Source organism: Thunnus thynnus, chromosome 4, assembly GCF_963924715.1.
Source record: "Thunnus thynnus chromosome 4, fThuThy2.1, whole genome shotgun sequence".
Taxonomy (NCBI): domain Eukaryota; kingdom Metazoa; phylum Chordata; class Actinopteri; order Scombriformes; family Scombridae; genus Thunnus; species Thunnus thynnus.
In genome coordinates, this window is record NC_089520.1 from 24,522,731 (window position 1) to 24,540,841 (window position 18,111).

At 41.2% G+C, this 18,111-nt stretch overlaps 1 protein-coding gene across 4 annotated transcripts; it reads right to left on the minus strand.

Moving 5' to 3' along the window:
- Window positions 1–702: 702 nt before the first annotated feature.
- hipk1b (homeodomain interacting protein kinase 1b) lies at window positions 703–17,862 on the minus strand. 4 transcript variants are annotated; one of them, XM_067587833.1, is made up of 18 exons: window positions 17,528–17,862; window positions 15,154–15,887; window positions 13,411–13,602; window positions 12,295–12,476; window positions 12,084–12,207; window positions 11,621–11,740; window positions 11,398–11,484; window positions 11,073–11,257; window positions 10,809–10,959; window positions 10,527–10,713; window positions 10,188–10,306; window positions 7,634–7,768; window positions 6,412–6,569; window positions 6,104–6,175; window positions 5,030–5,200; window positions 4,698–4,912; window positions 4,483–4,595; window positions 703–2,858 (listed from the first exon to the last, which is right to left on the minus strand). In XM_067587833.1, the coding sequence occupies exons 2-18, from the start codon at window positions 15,883–15,885 to the stop codon at window positions 2,391–2,393; spliced, it is 3,411 nt and encodes a 1,136-aa protein (XP_067443934.1). In that variant the 5' UTR covers window positions 15,886–15,887; window positions 17,528–17,862; the 3' UTR covers window positions 703–2,390. The 4 variants fall into 4 exon arrangements, with proteins under 4 accessions (XP_067443934.1, XP_067443933.1, XP_067443936.1 ...); XM_067587832.1 differs by having other exon boundaries at window positions 6,412–6,572; XM_067587835.1 differs by lacking the exon at window positions 7,634–7,768 and having other exon boundaries at window positions 17,528–17,861.
- Between the last annotated feature and the right edge of the window lie 249 nt (window positions 17,863–18,111).

Here is an 18,111-nt window from a genome sequence, read left to right on the forward strand (position 1 = left end):
AAACATTTTTAAACATTTTAAAATGTATAAAAAACAAAACAAAACCTTAGAACAAACTATTGATATTGCGTGTATGTGTGTCGTCCACAAATTTTGTATTATTTCATAATTTAAGATTTAAGCCAGTATTCATTTATTTTCTGTGTTTTTATGTTTCTGGATTTACTTGAATATGACTCCTAAATATCGAGAGTTAAATGTCAAATAAATATCAAACCTGTTTGTTGAAAGTTACAATGAGGACATTTTTTTCTCATTTAACAAATATTTGAACAGATTTTCTCACATTTACAAAATGTTTAATGCATTTAATACATGTGAAAAATGCGTTTTTATTAAATGTAAATGTCACACTGCAACTTTAAACATAAAACATATTTTAAACATATGCACAATTATATTTTTTTAAATCTTAATCTACTGTTTTATTACTCGCCTTGTTCACTACAGCAAGAAGCTAAGGTTCAAAGTTATTACTGTTAAAGGTCATTCATGTCTGAACTTGTCAGCATGGGGCAGTGTCTTGTTCAATGTATGTACCATTGAAAATGCCTGGATAACTTATCTTGTTTTTATTATCAGTGCTAATACCCCCAGCAGTTGTCTGACGTTAGCAGGTTCATGACCAACATGAATCTTGGTAGTTCCACTTTCAATTCAAATGAATTCACTCGTGGGTGTGAAATAATGAACGGAGTCATCTTGAATTTGTGATTATTTTATTGAAAACAGTGACAGTGGATTATTTGAACTGAAACCTTTTCCCTGAATTAGTTCTACCAAGTAGCATCTTTAACTATACTATGTTAAGATGATACATGAAATACAGTTAAATATTCAGACGTTACAACACAAAACTGATGCAAACACAACAGGGAAGGATTTACTAAAAAAGCTTTCATAACCCACATTAACCATCCCGAGAGTCACCTCCTTTAACTAAAGATGGTGGGAAGAAAACGCTGATCTGCTGTTACACAGTGGCTCTGCATACCCCACCTGAATCCAGACAAGACCAACAGTGGGACTGCTGTATCCACACTGTAGTTATCTGCATGTGGAAAACACAGAATTTCAACATATTTTCCAACATTTTTTTTGGGGGGGGGGGGGGGGGTGAATACACTGCGTATGTTTAGTGGACGGCACCACCTTTGACTCAATCACGTAGAAGACATAACTGCTAAATAGCCTTTGCACCAAACATTAAATAACAGATCAGAAAGCCTATTTGCTGACAGATTGCATTCTCTTATTTTTTTTTTTTTAATTTTTATTTTTTTACAATCAGTCACACTGTACTGCAGTGTGGGTACATTGCTACTACATCCAGAGGAGCAGTAAAAACTGGCCATAAATCAATTTCACAAGTATCAGGTCCTACACATTATGGGTCTAACGCAGAATTCACAGATATAGAATATTTTTTTCTGCCCGTGTGAAACTAGATTTTTCATATTTAAAAAGTAGGGAAACAAAGTTAGTTCTTTTTTTTTTCTTCTTACAATTAAAAACAAAAGCCTTTAACGTCGTTCCTCAGGATGGTGATCACACTCGTCTGTACTTCATAAATACATTCAGCACTCAGTTGATGCAGTTTTAAAAAGTTTCTATTGCATAAGGACATGATTTTTTTTAATCTTGCCTAAACACTCACTACATTAACAGACTATCACATGTGCACTTAAATTAACATTGATCCATCACAGTTTCACCACCTTTCTCAGCTTTAAACAAAACCCTTATTCGACATCTTCGTGGTCCTTCCTTGTACTGCCTCACGCTGACAAAACATAATTTAAACATTGAGTAAAAGACATATTTGTGAGTAAACAAACATGGGTAATGTACAGTTATTATTATGTTAGCTAAAACACAGGGATTCACTTTAGTGTGAAAACTTTGTAACAAGTTTCATGGAAAAAAACAAAAGACAAAAACAAATGACTTGAAACTCTTTGTGAGCTAGCCTTTAACTAGCTCTGAGTCAGGCGCCTGAAAGCTCGCCTAAAGTGTCGTCGCAGCTTGTGACAGGAGAATAATCTCTCTTCACACAAAACCTCAAGATAAACAGGTGTAAAATACCATTACCACAATGCCTTAATTGTACATCTGAATAAGATGGGAATAAAATACGGGTTATAAACAATATTTTTTCAAGGGAAAATAATTGATACAATATCAAATAATACCAATGAACGTTTCAAAAACACTAAAACAGTCTGAAAGAGCATATAAATGATAAATGAGGAGATGAAATGCTGCCTTGTAGTCAAAAGCAGCAATCAAATAAGTGACCAACAGTTGTTCTACAGTTTAAATGTCCCTTTGTGATAGTATATGGGGAAGTAGATTTTTTTCTTTTCTTTGTTTAAAGTGTGTGTGACTGCTTATAGGTAGGGGTACTGTGTGAGGCGCCTCGGGCTTAGCTGGTAGGCACTGTAAGCCTCAGCCCGGGGTGTCACACTAACGTAGGGTGAACCAGCGGCGAACTGATGCTGGTAGGCTGCTGGGAGGCCGTGCAGCAGACTACTGACAGAGTCCTTGCGGCTGGCCGAGTCTCTCCTGGAGGAGGATGAGGTGTATGTTGCTGCATAGGCGGAGGGGGAGTGTCCGTGGGTGCTGTGACCACGGCCCAGCAGCTGCTCCATGGCCTGAGAAGCAGAGGAGAGAGCGGTGGAGGCTGGGTAGGTGTACAGGCTGGGGCCGGGGGCTGAGGCGGAGGCCAGGGCGGACACCTCTGGGAAGTTGTAGTGAGCGGCAGAGACGGCTGGAGGAAACGTCTGCTGGCGACGCAAAGATGAGTCACTGTGAGATGCTCCTGAACGCTCCTGAGATGAGGAAACCACCGGCTGAACCTTAACAACAAATGTGAAATATCACTCAGTACACGTGCGACAGCGAGAAAGCAGAAAATCACTTGTACACTATGTCGCTAAGTTTCTCTCGACTTGATAATAAACACTTTTGGTAGAATCCACCTTTGTTGTAAACTACAGGTGGGAGACGAAATCACAAAGAAACACTTCAACTTCAAAGCAGCTGATGCTTTTACAAATTAGAGCACTAGTTGCAAACTTTTGGCTTGTGATCCTTTGTAGTCAAGTCACCCCGACTTGTGATCGCATCACAAGTTGTATGTGTCCATGAGCTGTGAGTGGTTCAACATCTAAAGAGTGATGTTTCCTTCTCAAATAGATTTCATGGAAAGTTTTTAAGAGTCCAGAAGAGATCAAACTCCACTATTCCACAACAAACAAAGATTTGAGGAAAAAAACAACCTCTTGAGGAGTCCCAGTTTGGGAACCAGAATTTGACAAGTTTTGTTTTATGGTACTTGCACATAGGTGAGTAAATGTTAAAATACCTGCCAATACATCGTTTGTCCAGCAGAGAGCACTTTAGACTTTGTTTTTTTAAGTAGTACTATTTCTGTGTCAGTAATATCTTTGATACTATGTCACCAAAGCTGAAGAATCTGTGCCAGAAATGTCTTTATGTGTTGAAATAAAACAGTTATCAGTAACTAGTCTTGTGTTTGATGACCAACAAATGCAATGTGAATATGTTGGTGTGAGCTGGAAAATCACACAGCATCAAAGAGGAACAGCAGTCACTAGTTGCAAAAGACATCTTCCAAAGACTCCTTCCCCTTGACCTCCCAACCTGTTATTGCCAATATGTGCTATTAAATGAGGAAGATACTGAAGTGTTTACCCATTCTCCCATGGAGTGCTTACGATACTTACAATTGTCTACCTCTGTGTAATGCCAGCACAAAATGAAACTCTTCAACATGCCAACACAAGTTAAACTCTTCACCAGAACACATTAACAAATAGGGCTGTCGCAATGACGGAATTTCCCCTGCAGTGATTCAGGGTAGCTCAACAGCAATATGAATGTCCCTTCATTCGGAAATCGACAGCGTTTGGGAGTCTCTGTGCAGTGCTATTCCGGTACGTGAGTCAACCTCTGTGTCGTTGCCTGGGAAACTATTGGTAGCGTGGCTCTGTTAAGGAATATGTTTGCGTAGCGAGAGGAAAAGAGCGAGGGGCAGAGAAGTGACGGTGGATGCGAGCGGGGCAGAGGAAAATGTTAGTAGGAAGTTGTCAGTCTGGCAGTAGATGTACAGTACAGACTAAAGTGTGTCAGTTAATAAATACTAAAAAGTCTGTTGTTTCCCCAAATGCTGGAAAAGTGAAGGGGGTTAGCTCCAAAGTTAGCAACAATGGGTTAGCCTAACCTGAAGACACAAAACAAGAGAAACAGAACAGAGAAATGTGTGGCTGCCGAGTTTACTGTGCACTCTGTCCCGTTACATTACCCCCCATAGCGCCGTTGTGGCGGTTGCTTGCCATCCACCGTAGTTGGCTTGTCTGTAGTATTGCAATAGTGCGGTTATTGCGACAGCCCTATTACCAAAACTGACCAACTACCACATCTAACCTCATATACACATTATCACAAAAGAAACCTCACCTGGCTGAGATTTAAGGGGTGTGACTGGCTCGGCATCAGTCCGTGACGGTCCATGCTCTCCCCTGAACTGCAGGGCTGTCGGTTAGATGACCTCTTAGGCTTCATGTAGTTAACTGGGGATCAAAAGTAGTAGGTATTACTTAATGCTGCTTTTAAACCCAAAGTAAAATTCATTATTGATAACACACAACAATAAGCAAACAAAGGGCTCTCACCAGTCTCTAGGCGGCTGCGAGAAACTGCTGCTCTCTCTGACCCCTGGGTTTTGACTGAAGGTGCCACCACTGCCAGAGACTTTGCCTGGCGTGATGACACGGTGCTAGCTGTGTTAAGTGTGCGGGGCAGAGGAGTCAGAGGGCTGGCAGTAGAGGAGTCTGAATCATGCACCGTCACACAGCTGATAACATTAGTTCGCTGGCTCAGTCCAACACTATGAACAGAGAAACTGTTATTTCACAGGTCATATCAAGAAAATCACTTCATTAGGGAGGAAAAAAAAACAACAAATTTTGAACGTGTTTGATGCAGAGGAGTGTCTGTTTCTCACCTGGCAGGATGGAACTTGCGCTCATCCTCTGTGTCAGTGTCACTGTGGATAGTGATGATGCTGACCGCCGGGCTAGGTGTGTCGGAGATGACGATTGGCTGGGACAACGTGGCGCTGGAGCTGGGTGGTGTCACACCACTGCTGCTGAGCAATGTTGCAGTGGATATACCCCTAAACAGAGAAACAGAGCAAATATTGAGTTTTACGCCCAAAGAAAATGTGATTTCAGCTGTGATAACAGACAAGAAGCAGATAAAACTCATGAGCCACTTGGAAAATTGTGTTTAAATCTACTGGACAGGAAACAAAGTTGTAGAAAAAACAAACAAACAGTCTAACACAGAAAATGACTTCAATTTAGCATTGTCTGCACAAAACACTAAGTTGCTCCTACATTTTGTTACTTTTGAATCTATCAATAATTTTTTGCATGTACTTCAAACAGTGTTTTTTAGCCATGCTAGCAGCATGGCAAGGTCAGTCTGTTGGTCAGTGATTCAATCCACCACCAGACTGTAATATCGCAACAACTACTGGATTGATTGACATTATATGGACCCAGAGGATGAATCCCACTGACTTTGTTGAGGCCCTTCCTTCTGCTATAGTGCCACCATCAGGCTGACATTTGTAGTTTTGAAAAAAATGTCTCAATGTCTCAACAACTATTGGGTGGGTTGCCTTGAACTTTGGTTCACACATCAGGTAAAAAAAACCCTAAAAACTAAAGACATTCCCATGAAACTCAATTGTACTTTGTGTTCAGTGCTAATTAGCTATTGTTAGCATGCTAACACAGTAAACTAAGATGGAGAATATGGTAAACATATCTGCTAAGCATCAGCATGTTAACACTGTCATTGTGACATGTAGCATACTGACATGAGCTTTTAGCTCAAAGCAGCACTGCTGAACTAAAACCTCTCAGAGCTGTTAGCATGACTGTAGACTCTTGGTCTTGTTGAGTAATAAATGCTTGAATTTTGAAGTGAGAAACATTACAGAAATGACTAAGTAATGTGCAACAGCTGGTTGTGGTTTTGGTTGAGTTCTTTTTAGCCATTGAATACCAACCTGTTTCTGTTCTCTCCACGTCTGGCCTTGACCTTCTTCCTCTCCTGCTGAGTCCTGGCTTGAGTTGTGCTCCTATTAAGGTCAAAGGTCAATTAAGTTAGTGTTGGGAACCACTGTTAAAATTATAACATAAACACAAAGGAAAGCTGACTATCCTTGACTATGTGAGTCACTGTAAAACCAAGACTCATTTAAATTAAACACTTTTGCATTTGATAAAGTGGAAAACAGATGGCTGTAAAATAGTGAGAATCTACACTGGGTGTGTTTGTGTGCATCAGGACTGTAACACTAGTTGGTTGACCCACCTCCAGCTGTGTCCCTGCTGCGTGGCAGCATCTGAGTGATGGGCGTCCAGGGGTGATTCGGCAACAGTCGACTGGTGGGCAGAACTGTGGATAGCCACGCCTGGGACCTGCTGCCATGATGATGGTATGAGGATCTGTTGGGCTCCAGTGGGCCAGGCCTGCTGAGAAAAAAAACAGACACTCACACTTCAGTACATGTAACAACAGGGATCATACATTTATGAATCGACACAAATAACTGGATTGCTGGAATGGGCCAGACAAACTGAGCCATGCTGAGAAATAAATCTAAAGACCAGAGACAGAGACACACCAATGGCCAATGTCTGCTACAGGCAAAAGCACAAAGCTAGATAAGCGAGCAACCTTTCCCAAGCCATTCCCTTATTATAGCATTGCCCTGCAACAAATCCACAAAATGATATCATGCAAAGCACAAACAATGAAGCACTGTAAACAGGTATAAAGACAAGTATACACAAAACCATGGTGCCTGTTAAAGAAGAAACACTGAAGAGAGTTAGTTAAGTTCACTGATGCCAAACTGTCTGCTGATAAGCTGTCTTGGGAAAAGGCATGCCACATGTTGTGGGGCTGGAATAGAAGATATGTGTCAGAGAGTCAAGCTGTTGAATAGGAATTTTAGTGTGCTTTGTAGCTGCAACATCCTTTGCTGAAACCAAGGAAGGACAGGACAAGAGAAGCTGCAAGCAAAGCGCAGACCAACTCAGCAACACATGCGCTCCATGCCCTCAGCACACCTATGGGGAAAGACTGTGGGGGAGAGAATGGAGGAGTGAGTGAATGGTGTTGGGAGGGGGTGTCCTTTGGAGTGGAAGAAGATTGTATGTTTTGTCAATTTGGATCTAATGTCACCAATATGAAAGAAAATGTTGATGAATACCAGGAGGGATAAATGGCGATGCCAGTCCAAAGAAACTGTTAATCAATAAGTTTTCAATGATTTTCCAATAAATAAGCATCGACCAACTATGATCCTGACATCCATGACAAGTCCGCATGTGTAGAAGGGAAAATATAGAAATATGATGCATAAAATAAAGAATAGCCCCATACGACGTGTTGGTGCAGACGGAGAGGAAAAAATTGCAAACAAATGAAAAGAAAAGGGAGAGTGGGGCAGGAAAGAGAGAGAGAGAGAGATGGCATTGTTAGTGGTGGAGGGAGTGTGCATGTCTTTCTTCGGTCATCGTTGCTTTACCAGCACTGTGGCTGTGTGCTCCAGGAGGGTGGGCCGACCCACCCCGGTGCCCAGCCCGAGGGGCAGAGAATACTGGGGGGCAATGCCTGCTGAGGGAGGGTGCAGGGTGGCCACCATCAGGGGTGTGCAGGAACCCTGGAGGAGGGAGGGAGGATAGGGGAAGGCAGTGTTAGGGTATGATGAAAAGTTATGTCCTTCAAGGCTGTTATTGGATTTTGATGAAGGAACAGAGTGGATGAAACCAGCTGTACAAGAGATGCACGCTGGTCATCTGGACACCTGACCTCCGCCATGTGCAGCAATTATTCCCCATTTTAGCAAACTGAAATTAACTAATTTTTTGAGGCAGATGAGTCTCCAGCACTCCACATCTGGCCTCAATCGCAGCTAAGAGACTGGGAATAAGACAGGCCTGGCCCCCAGTGGTAGTCCAATCACTTCTGGAAGCAAATCCAAGGCGAGATATAATCAGCAGAAACAACAAAAACAGCATGAACCATTTGGCCGAAGCCAAATCTGTGATTTCAAAACTTAACTGGAGTAAATGCATTTAAATAACAAGCATCTCCACTGACAGCAAAACTTTTATAGAAGAAAACATGTCAAAATGTCCCCACAAAACTTTTACCAGCTCTGCTAGCAGCAAGAAAAGTCCCATCAATGTTTACAAAAGGTTAACACTTCTCTGAGCCAAATATTGAGAAGTGTACAATGCTGTAAACTGGCTAACCTAATGCTACACATCCCCAAAGCCAATGGCAACCTAACCTCTATTAACCCTTTCCTAGGAGATGTACATATGGACAATGCATGTTTACTCCAGGTTGGACCCATTCAGATGAGACAACCGTCACTCTGGTTGTCACTATTCGTAGACTCCTGTCCGTCATTAAAAAAAGAGAATTTAACTGAATTTAGGACTACATTGAATAATTACCAGACAATAGTTGAGTTTCTGTTGCACACTCTCTCTTGCTCACATATGTACACTTTCTTTGTCTGTCCCCATCCACCCCTCTCTCCCTCATTCTTTCTTAATCCTCTCTCTTTTTTCAGGAAGTCTGTTAAATTATATTTAAAATGCCTGTATCATTCAATGCATTTGCATCCCTGATAGAAATAAACTAAGTCTGGCAGCATTCAACCCTTGTCAAACCCTGGCTGAGAGGTCTGAAGACATGCACTGACCCATTCAGATTGACCGCCAATGTGGGTGTCACACACCCATCACTGTGTCAGTCTGAATCTGGTATAAGTGTTCTGCAAATTCCCTGTGTCAACTTCATGTGTGAACATACGCCAAACAGGATCTTATGTGATAATCACTCCAGCAACTTATCTACTTTGGACTACATAAGACTCCTGTAACTTTTAGCCACAGCTCTTGTGGAAACAAAAGAAGAAACATTCTCATGTAAAGCCTGCAAAAGGTTACATCTGTCTTACATATGATGACACATTATTTTGCAGCAAGGTAAACATATCTTCACTGTAAAGCAAGAGACAGGGTCACCAAAAATAAAATAATGAGGGGAAAAAGCTGGCAAATACAAAGCATTTTTTACAAAGCATACTAGGGGTGTAACGGTACACAAAATTCATGGTTCAGTATGTACCTCTGTTTTAGGGTCACGGTTCGGTATGATTTCAGTACAACAGGAAAAAAGAAAGTTAGAAAATAACATTTTGGTCTGTTATTTTGAAAAATGTAAGCATCCAACAGTGGCTCATTGGCAAAAACAATTACTGAAACAGTTTAGTTGTGCTGCAGTAGAAAAAGAAAACAACCTTTCTGTTTCTTGCAAGGAGTCAGGACACCTGCTGACAGCTGTTTTATGCTGATTTATCTTAACTGTATATAAAGTAGTTCAAACTAGCTCCACCTCCAGCAGCTACGACAGTAACATGCTGCTTAGACATTGATGCTTCAGTATTAATAATCTAATGATGTCATATATAACAATAATAATAATAATAAAATATCAGTCAGAGGGACCAAACCGCTACTTTTATTTATTTATTTTTTTAAATAAAGGCAGAGTGAAAAGCTGACTGTCACCGAGAGGGAAGGGTGGCGGGGAGATGCAGTATCGTTTCACTACAGCGATAACATAGCATACAGAGCATATTTTAAATAAAAGCGTTGCACTCGGTGGGTCTCGGTTGTCATTCTGACAGCAGCAACACTACAAGGTGACCAGGCTACTTTGGCTAAGTCGGCTAGCATACTTCCATGAGCATGCTTCAGCTAAGTGGTGTGCTGCCATAATGTTCAGGGTGGAACTCGTGCTCTAGAGTTGTTGTTCCACACATCGGAGTAAGAGGATTATTAAACTATTTTGACAGCAATTGTTTGGGTCATGGAGCATACAGAACCGAGGAAAGCCTTGTATCGAGCCAAACATCCTGTACAGAACAGTTTGGGATGAATACACGTACTGTTACACCCCTAGTACATACCGGAAAGAAGTACATCGTAAAATGTATTATATAAAACCAGCAGGATTAGCACCTCACATTTGATACCACATTCATACACCTTACAAGCTCTTACCTGTGTAAGCATACTTGGCTGGATCTGCAACGACTGTGCAGACTGGTTCTGAGGTACTATGGGTACAGAGTTCTCCATCCTCACAGGGAAACTGGAACTCTTACTGGATGGCTGTAGCCCTAGAAAACATTTCAACACAAGATGCCAATGAATAACTTGATGCTGATAAAAAAAAAAAAAAAAAAAATCAAACAGCTCAGAGAAGGTTTGAATGCACAACAGGTATCCTTTAATAATCGGGTCTTTTAAGTATCCCTGATTACAGAAAAAAGGGGGATACTGTAACATATAAACACTGTATCCAGTTTTCTGACATCTGAAAGCAACTTTATCCTGTACCTTGAATAGTGGAGGGTGGGCAGACGATCAGAGTCTGCTGGAAGGGTTCTGTCTGGCTACACAGCCCAGCAGGACGCGTCGGAATCGGGACACTCTGTTGAGCCAGCCCGGGAATGTTGATTGTCGCCTGTTGGTACAGAGCTGGCTGGTAGTTGAGCAAAGGCACCGCTCCCCCCGCTGAAGGCACCTGTTAGAGGAAAAACCACCAATCCACCTCTAATTAACACCAGCAGAATTACAGATCTCTAAACATACGTAAAGCTGTGAAGATGGAGGGCATACCTGGTTATGCTGGTTGAGTTGGCTACTGAAGGTAACGGTTAGGTTGCCCGCTGCAGCGCTGGGGACTGCATTGGTAGAGTACAGGGATTTGCCACTGTCATAGGCGTTCCTGCGTTTGCAGATCTCCATGTTCTGGAAGCACGACTTCACACTGGAGACGGCATTTCAGCAATTACATTTCAATAAAGCCTCAACTAAATAAACAAACAAACAAACAAACAAGTGCACCATTTCCTAAAAGAACGTGTGATTAGACAAACTTACTGGGAGCTGTGTGGATAATCCATGAGGTGGCTCATTGTGACGAAGGGGTGACCCAGAGTTTTAGTGGGTGTGATTCTCTTGTCAGCATCCAGACGAAGCATCCTCTTCAAGAGGTCTATAAACTCTCGTCTGTCAGCTTTCTCAGCCAACATGTCCGTCCCCTCCAAATGAGATGAAAGGTTGACCTGGAATAAACAATATAAAAGCAAAAAATGTCAAACAACCACAGGTAAAGAGATTTCCTGGTTTATGTATATAATACTGTTTGAGTGCAAAGATGAGCAACTGCACATATAAGATGTTATTCTAAGAAATTGCCATTTACCTGCATCATGTCATCCAAACAGTTGAAGATATATTTCCTGGCCTCCTTGGATTTGATGCCCATCTCCATTTCATGCTCTGATGGGGTCTGAAAAATGCATATGTCTATTTATCTTTTGTTCTGAAACCATTTAATATCTAATATCATCTAATATATATAATATCCCTTTACAGCTTACATATTAAGCAGATAGTCTGCATGACTGATATATGTTTTTATTAACCTTGAGCCTCCAGAGTGGATAGCTAGAGTCAGGGCCTCGGTTGAAGAAGCGGCTGGTCTTAGTGCCGGCACTCAGTAGGTACTCCGCTGGCAGGCCTTGAGTCTGAGAAATGTAACGGATCTGAACACAGGAAAAAAACAGTTCAATAATCAGAGTTAGACAAAACAGTAAGTGTCATTGATATGACTAAAATTTACAGATTTAAAATTTACAAACTGCAGTACCCTTACAGTTTGTTGTTTGTTCCTCTGCATTGTTTCTAGGCTCATAGTAAAACTAACAGGACTCAGTTTGAGTTTCTACAGAGCACATACAGCACCTTTATGACCTGCTACCAATTTAAGATCAGCAACTTGCAGCCTCTATTCTGTCTCGAGGTTTGACCTTTGAGCAGAAATGACTTCACATATTTCTCACTCCTAGATAAAGCCTGTGAAACACTGGCTTAAGCTGTGGTACTGACCTGGTCATACTCAGAGGCTCCAGGGTAGAGAGGCCAACCCAGAAACAGCTCAGCAATCACACAGCCTAAAGACCACATGTCAATGGCCTCACAGAAAGGGAGACCCAAAATGATCTCTGGAGCCCTGGACAGCAAGGAGAAGATTAAAGGACTGGTACCAAGGAGACAGAGCTGTGCTACAGACTTTTGTCAATATAAACAGATCTGTTACCTGTAGTAGCGGGACTGTAAGTAGGTAGAGCAGACAGCCTTGGAAACATGACTTGCTGAGCCAAAGTCAATGACCTTCACCCTGTAGGGCTGTCTGAGAGGATCAACCAGCATGATGTTCTCAGGCTTCAGGTCTGCGTGAATCAGCCCCAGGCTCTTCAGCTTCATCAGCGCTGTAGCCACCTAAAGATAAAAAGACATCAATAATCGTCTGGATGCAATAATAAGAATGGAAACAGCAAAGTTCTCACATTTAAAGTTTATATTAGCAATAACAAAACAAAAGTAATGGTACGATAGGTTATTACATGATAACTGTTGTCAAGAGTACAGTTTACACTAGAATAGCGCCTCGTGCTTGTATGCCTCCGCCAACCAGTCAAGTAGCAGTTTACATCCTTGTCTGTCCAGACTCATAATATTTGTAGTGAAGACTTTGAAGGAATTTAATAAAAAGGTATTAAGTGTATTTTCCTTGTATGTGTTCACACGTTTGACCAATAAAGCTGTTTCTGATAGAACACAAAGTTGTAGCCACGACAGTAGACAAAGCTTCAGATATGGATGTTGCTGCAAAGACATTACAAATACTAAAATGTGGACGCTTCACACACATCTTCAACGTATGAGCACAGAAGATCTAAACAATCACCACAGTTTCAAGGTGGGCATCCGAGATTAGTGTCACCAATTCAGTGTCTGTGAAATGTGAAATATGGTCACAATCTCCCCTTCTGTTTCTGAGTTATGGTGTTGAATAATGGCCAGAAAAGTGTTTTTGCAGAACATTATGATGTTACAGTGAAGCTGACCTTTGACCTTTTGTGTACAAAACATCATCACGTCATCATTTTATCCTATTAGACATTTGTGTGAAACTTTGTCATAATTAGTGTATCAATTCTTGATTTATCAGTTCATCCTTGAGTCCAAGTAGACATTTGTGCCAAATTTGAAGAAATTCCCTCAAGGTGTTCCTAAGATATCACATTAACGAGAATGGGAATGGACGGACAACATGAATCATAATGCCTCCAGTCACGGCTGTCGCCGGTGCAGAGGCATAAAAAACAACAACAACAACGTTTTATGAATATCTGCCAAAACATTTGCCAACCTGCTGCAGGATGGGTCTGATGTGCCGTAGAGGGAGCGGGCTGAACTTGCTGTGCTTGAGAAAGTCATACAGGTTCTGCTCCAGCATCTCAAATACCAAGCAGGTGTGACCCTTGTGTTGGAAGCATTCATATGAACGCACAAAGTTGTACTCATCTGCGTTCTCTGCACTCAGCCGGTTCAGGATGCCCACCTACAAAAGAGGAACAAATAATTCCACATAACATGTCAATTAATGCTGGTTCACTCATGTTTCATATAAAAAATGCAAGCGCAAAGAAGAACATGGTAATTACATGATATATGTGGGTCAATTACAGTGATTACAAGTTTACTTTGGCTGATTTCCTCCAGAATGATTAATGATGCTGCATCATTAGTATCACAGCTGCTGACAGGAAGACACTTTACATCTTCACATCTTAATCCAAACTGTCTGACGTTCAAAACTTGTGTGGCTGACTACAGAGGACATAACATTTATATCTATCTGGGTTATGTCGTCTGGGGCCGAGCACTTTCAGTCACGGTATCTGCAAATATGAACTGCAAAGTTAAGAAAAACGTGTTTACGTGTGTAATTGATCATTTAAAACACAAAACGAGCCTGTGGCACAGAGGGACACAGCGTTAATAAACTTGCTTTATATGTTGTGTTACGAACAAAAACACTCCGTATTAGAGACTGTGGATATTTTATGGGGAGTTTATCTGGGTGTGCCACCTAGCCATTGGCAATTTGTTTTAGCTCCACTTTTCAAGCCTAGCTATGTGGTGCCCCACAAAATCCTTTAAGACATTCAACTCAGTAAAAAATAAATCTCAATTCAGCAAAGATAAAGTTGTCATATATATTGACTGATGTCTGGAGCACTTTCATATGACACTACTTTTTTAATCAACAAACAACTGAATATTAGCATTCAATACCATATAATGTGTGTTACATAACAATTTTAACAATAAACAAAAACAAAAACTATTTTTTTCCCTATTCTATCAACTTGCTTTTGTTCCACTAAGGGACCATTCTTGTGCAATTGCTTGGCATTTACACAAGCACCACATAGCTTTAATAACTTAAAACTGCCCAATACATTAGACCAGTCTAACATCACATTCTTCCTGCCATTGTACTCATTTAACTATAGCGACATCAAATCGAAACAATCGAATGTCCCCTTATGTTAACAAGTAACGGTACAAACACTTTATTTTCTTTCTTGTGAAAAATCCCCCAGTTATTCATTTCACAGCTCTGATGATTTTAAAAGCACTACAGATCTCACAGGTCAAACATGAGACAAATTCTCAAAAAATTCTTTTTGCAGTATAGCTATGCAGTTTTGTTTGATTTTTTTAAATGATGAATTTTGATGTTGGTTTTTATTTCTTCCACTGATATATCTAAAAATGTTACAGGCCTATAGAAGGTACTTAATGAAAATGTTGCCTAGTTATTTTTATTATGTGATGAAACACCAACTACACACAACAAAAATATGAGAATTAACTAATCTCGCAGCATCCCTTGCAAGTCTGTGTGGCAGCCACGTGAGAACTGTCCTACACCCCCATCCTAGTCAATGGCATCCTTTGCCATTGTTGTGGTATCAGCGCTGCTTGACAAGTAGCGCTCTGGGAAGACAATGCTGTCAAATGAAACCAGTAACCACTGTACAATTAGATTTACTATCAAAGCAGGATTCACAAATGTTTTCTTGGCAAAATTATGTCTAGTTACCTCAATTTGGCCCTGACGGGCATATGAGGGATGGTTTTTCAGAATCTTGATGGCCACAATCTCATTGGTACCCCTCTTCCAGCACTTAGCCACTTGTCCAAAGGTGCCTCTTCCTAAGAACTCCAGCACTTCGTAGCTGCAGGACACGGAGCAGAGGATCTCATGCTGCACCAGCTGATAATCCCCTTCACCATTGGAGCTGCTGCTCTTGGTGGTTGGAGCCGAGTGAGGTATAGACTGGCCTGTGCCCCCTCCTCCACCGCCTCCTGTGCGGGTGGAGTAAGTTGCTGCTGGAGCTGAGAGCTCCTCCAAAATTTGTACGCTGCCACATCCACTCCCACTGCCTTCACTTGCCTCCTCTATCTTCCTCTTCTGCCCATGTCTGTGCCCCCTTGTTTCAGAGGACGTCTCGGCATGAGTGTAAGAGGAGGACGTCGCCTGCTCAGTGACACGCCGACTGGAACCACGGGGAAGACTGCCAGTGCTATCAGCTGCCCGTACCACCACTTGACCCCTAGATCCGGGCGCTGCAGGGGGGAAGACCAGGGACGGTGCAAAGGGTGGCACAGCCATGGCTGGGGTGAAGGTGTATGCAGACTGGCCCGCTATGGAACTGTAAGCTTCAGTGGTGGATACGTCCCAAACATTACTCTCCACCTTCAACTTTTTAACACGGCAAAAGGCACTGGAGGAGATGGAGGGAGGAGAGAAGACCTGCAGCTGAGAGCTCATAGCTGAAAAGAGATTAATCTGAATTAGATATCTGAAAAAGAAACTATACCACATAAAAAAACTTGAAACTTGAAGTTATAAGTACACCCAACTATCAATGCTAATGTAGAGCTTTGCCATATACACTCAATGTCCAGTTTGTTAGGTGCACCTAGACTGTTTTAGCTTTAGTTAATATAACAATCCAGCCCATCTATAACAGTGAAGGTAGACAATATTAGAAACACCTCTCAGTATATAACAATATACAACAGAACACCTCAACGAAAACTGAACTAGAACTGAAACGTCTAATCATTTCAGCAATTTTTCAAGCAAAAATACAAAATGTTCTCTGGTTCCAGTTTCTTGTCATATATGTTGGAATATCTTTGAGATTTGAACCAATGCGCGGCCAAAACAAGCAACAGGAGCACCGAACACTGGACTGGAAAGTGATGGACCTTTTTTCACTATTTCTTGAAATTTAATTGACTAAACTATTAAATCGAGAAAATTACCAACACAATACTTAATAATGAAAATATTAGTAGTAACCTTTTAGTTAGGTGTACCTAATAAGTAACAGAGTGTACGATCCAACAGCCTTAACATAGACACTGTTTAAGAGATTCTGTAGCCTGCTGGAAATGTGGAGCAGAGGAGGGTACAATGTAAATACTGTATGAACATACTCCAAAAGCCAAAGGTTCTGGGTGAAGATTCACTGTGATAGTGGGAACTTCACTGGCATAAAAACTTAAAATTTTACTGACAGTAAGGTATTTTCTGTTTTTCTGCTTTTCTGAAGGACTGGATCTAGACAACAATAATGGTTTAATGGCAAATTATTCTCATGAGCTTATGCATTTGTACTTCCTATGAGAATGTCATCGTTTCCTTCTCTTTATTCCTAAGAAAGCCCCTTCATATTTTGGTTGACCCATGTATCCTGTTACTTTAGCTGGGAGGGGTCTTGGAGGGGTGGGAGTGGGACAGTAGTGAAGTGCTATAGGCTGTTTTTTCCTGAATTTCCGCTGTATTTTTTCTTAATGTCCAACACTGCCGTTACAATTCGAAACAAATACTGCAAACCTTAAAAAACACACACCACAAAAAATATCCCATCTGTGTCATACCTTCACTTTGAATTTCAGTCACTGCTAGGACAGCAAAGCAGCGTTTTCGGGTAGTGACGACTTGACATATATACAGGCCTTTTCCTGAAGAGTCTGATTGAGCTCCAGTTAACAATGACATGGATATAAAGTGTATATATGTTTTGACTATAGAATAAAATAAATTGGAAGTGCTGAGCACCTCAGAGATGGGAGCTGACAGGCTGACTGTGATGGACCACAGCTGTGATCGCAACTGTTATAAAATATAACCAAACCACAGCCAGGAGATCATACATATTGTGCGGTTGACACTTAGCTGACCATAGAGATGTAGCTTAACCACAATGACACACCGATGTTTAAGGATCAAATCAACAAGGCAACGTTATTTAACTCGCTAAATGCTAACAAGCTAACGCGTTAACTTTCTGAAAAAATGGCGTTAAAAACCTAGCAGGCTTGTCTCGCAACACACAAAGTTGAGTTAAATGTCACTGGCTAAATGAAAAGCAACATTAAATACAGAAATTGTTCTTACATACCGGATTGGATGTTATTACACCGTCGAAAAAACGGCTTCGTCCGAGGTTTAAATCCCACTGCAGTCTGCCGAAGCAGCGTTATCCGATTAGCCTCCGCTTGTTAACGTTTGATGCTAAGCTAGGCCTGCATTGTGTCGAGCCAGGCGGCAGCAGCAGGCGTCACAGTGCGGAGCTTTCAGGAGAAAAACACATACCTACTTACATTAACTAATCTAGCCCTAAAATATGTACATTAGTTGATTAAAACATATAATATATTCTACTCTAAAAACCGTCTGTCTTGAGGCAGCAAATTCCACTTTTCACCGGAACAAACCACGTCCTTATATCAGCTGCGAATCTTACGGCATTTCCGGAAATTACCGTAAATACCCTGACTTCAGCAGGCGAACACGCAATTATTAACAAAACAGAGCATTTCAGCGGATCTTTCGACATAAAATATAACACACGACCGCTATAAAAACACTTTATGCTCAAGAGATTTGGTCGAGTCCCATTTTTGATAGTTTTTCAGACAAAAGGCAAAAGTAAACAGCATTCTTTACGGTAAAAGAAATTGACGTGACGTAATAGTTTTGCCG

Excerpts from the sequence above, each read along its gene's own strand:
- hipk1b (XM_067587832.1), bottom strand. The coding sequence starts at position 15,885 with ATGAGCTCTCAGCTGCAGGTCTTCTCTCCTCCCTCCATCTCCTCCAGT. Across the intron at positions 7,769-10,187 it reads AGCCAAGTATGCTTACACAG|GGTTCCTGCACACCCCTGAT; the intron begins GTAAGAGCTTGT and ends TCCCTCCTCCAG. Across the intron at positions 6,573-7,633 it reads AGCACACAGCCACAGTGCTG|CAGGCCTGGCCCACTGGAGC; the intron begins GTAAAGCAACGA and ends TTTTTTTCTCAG.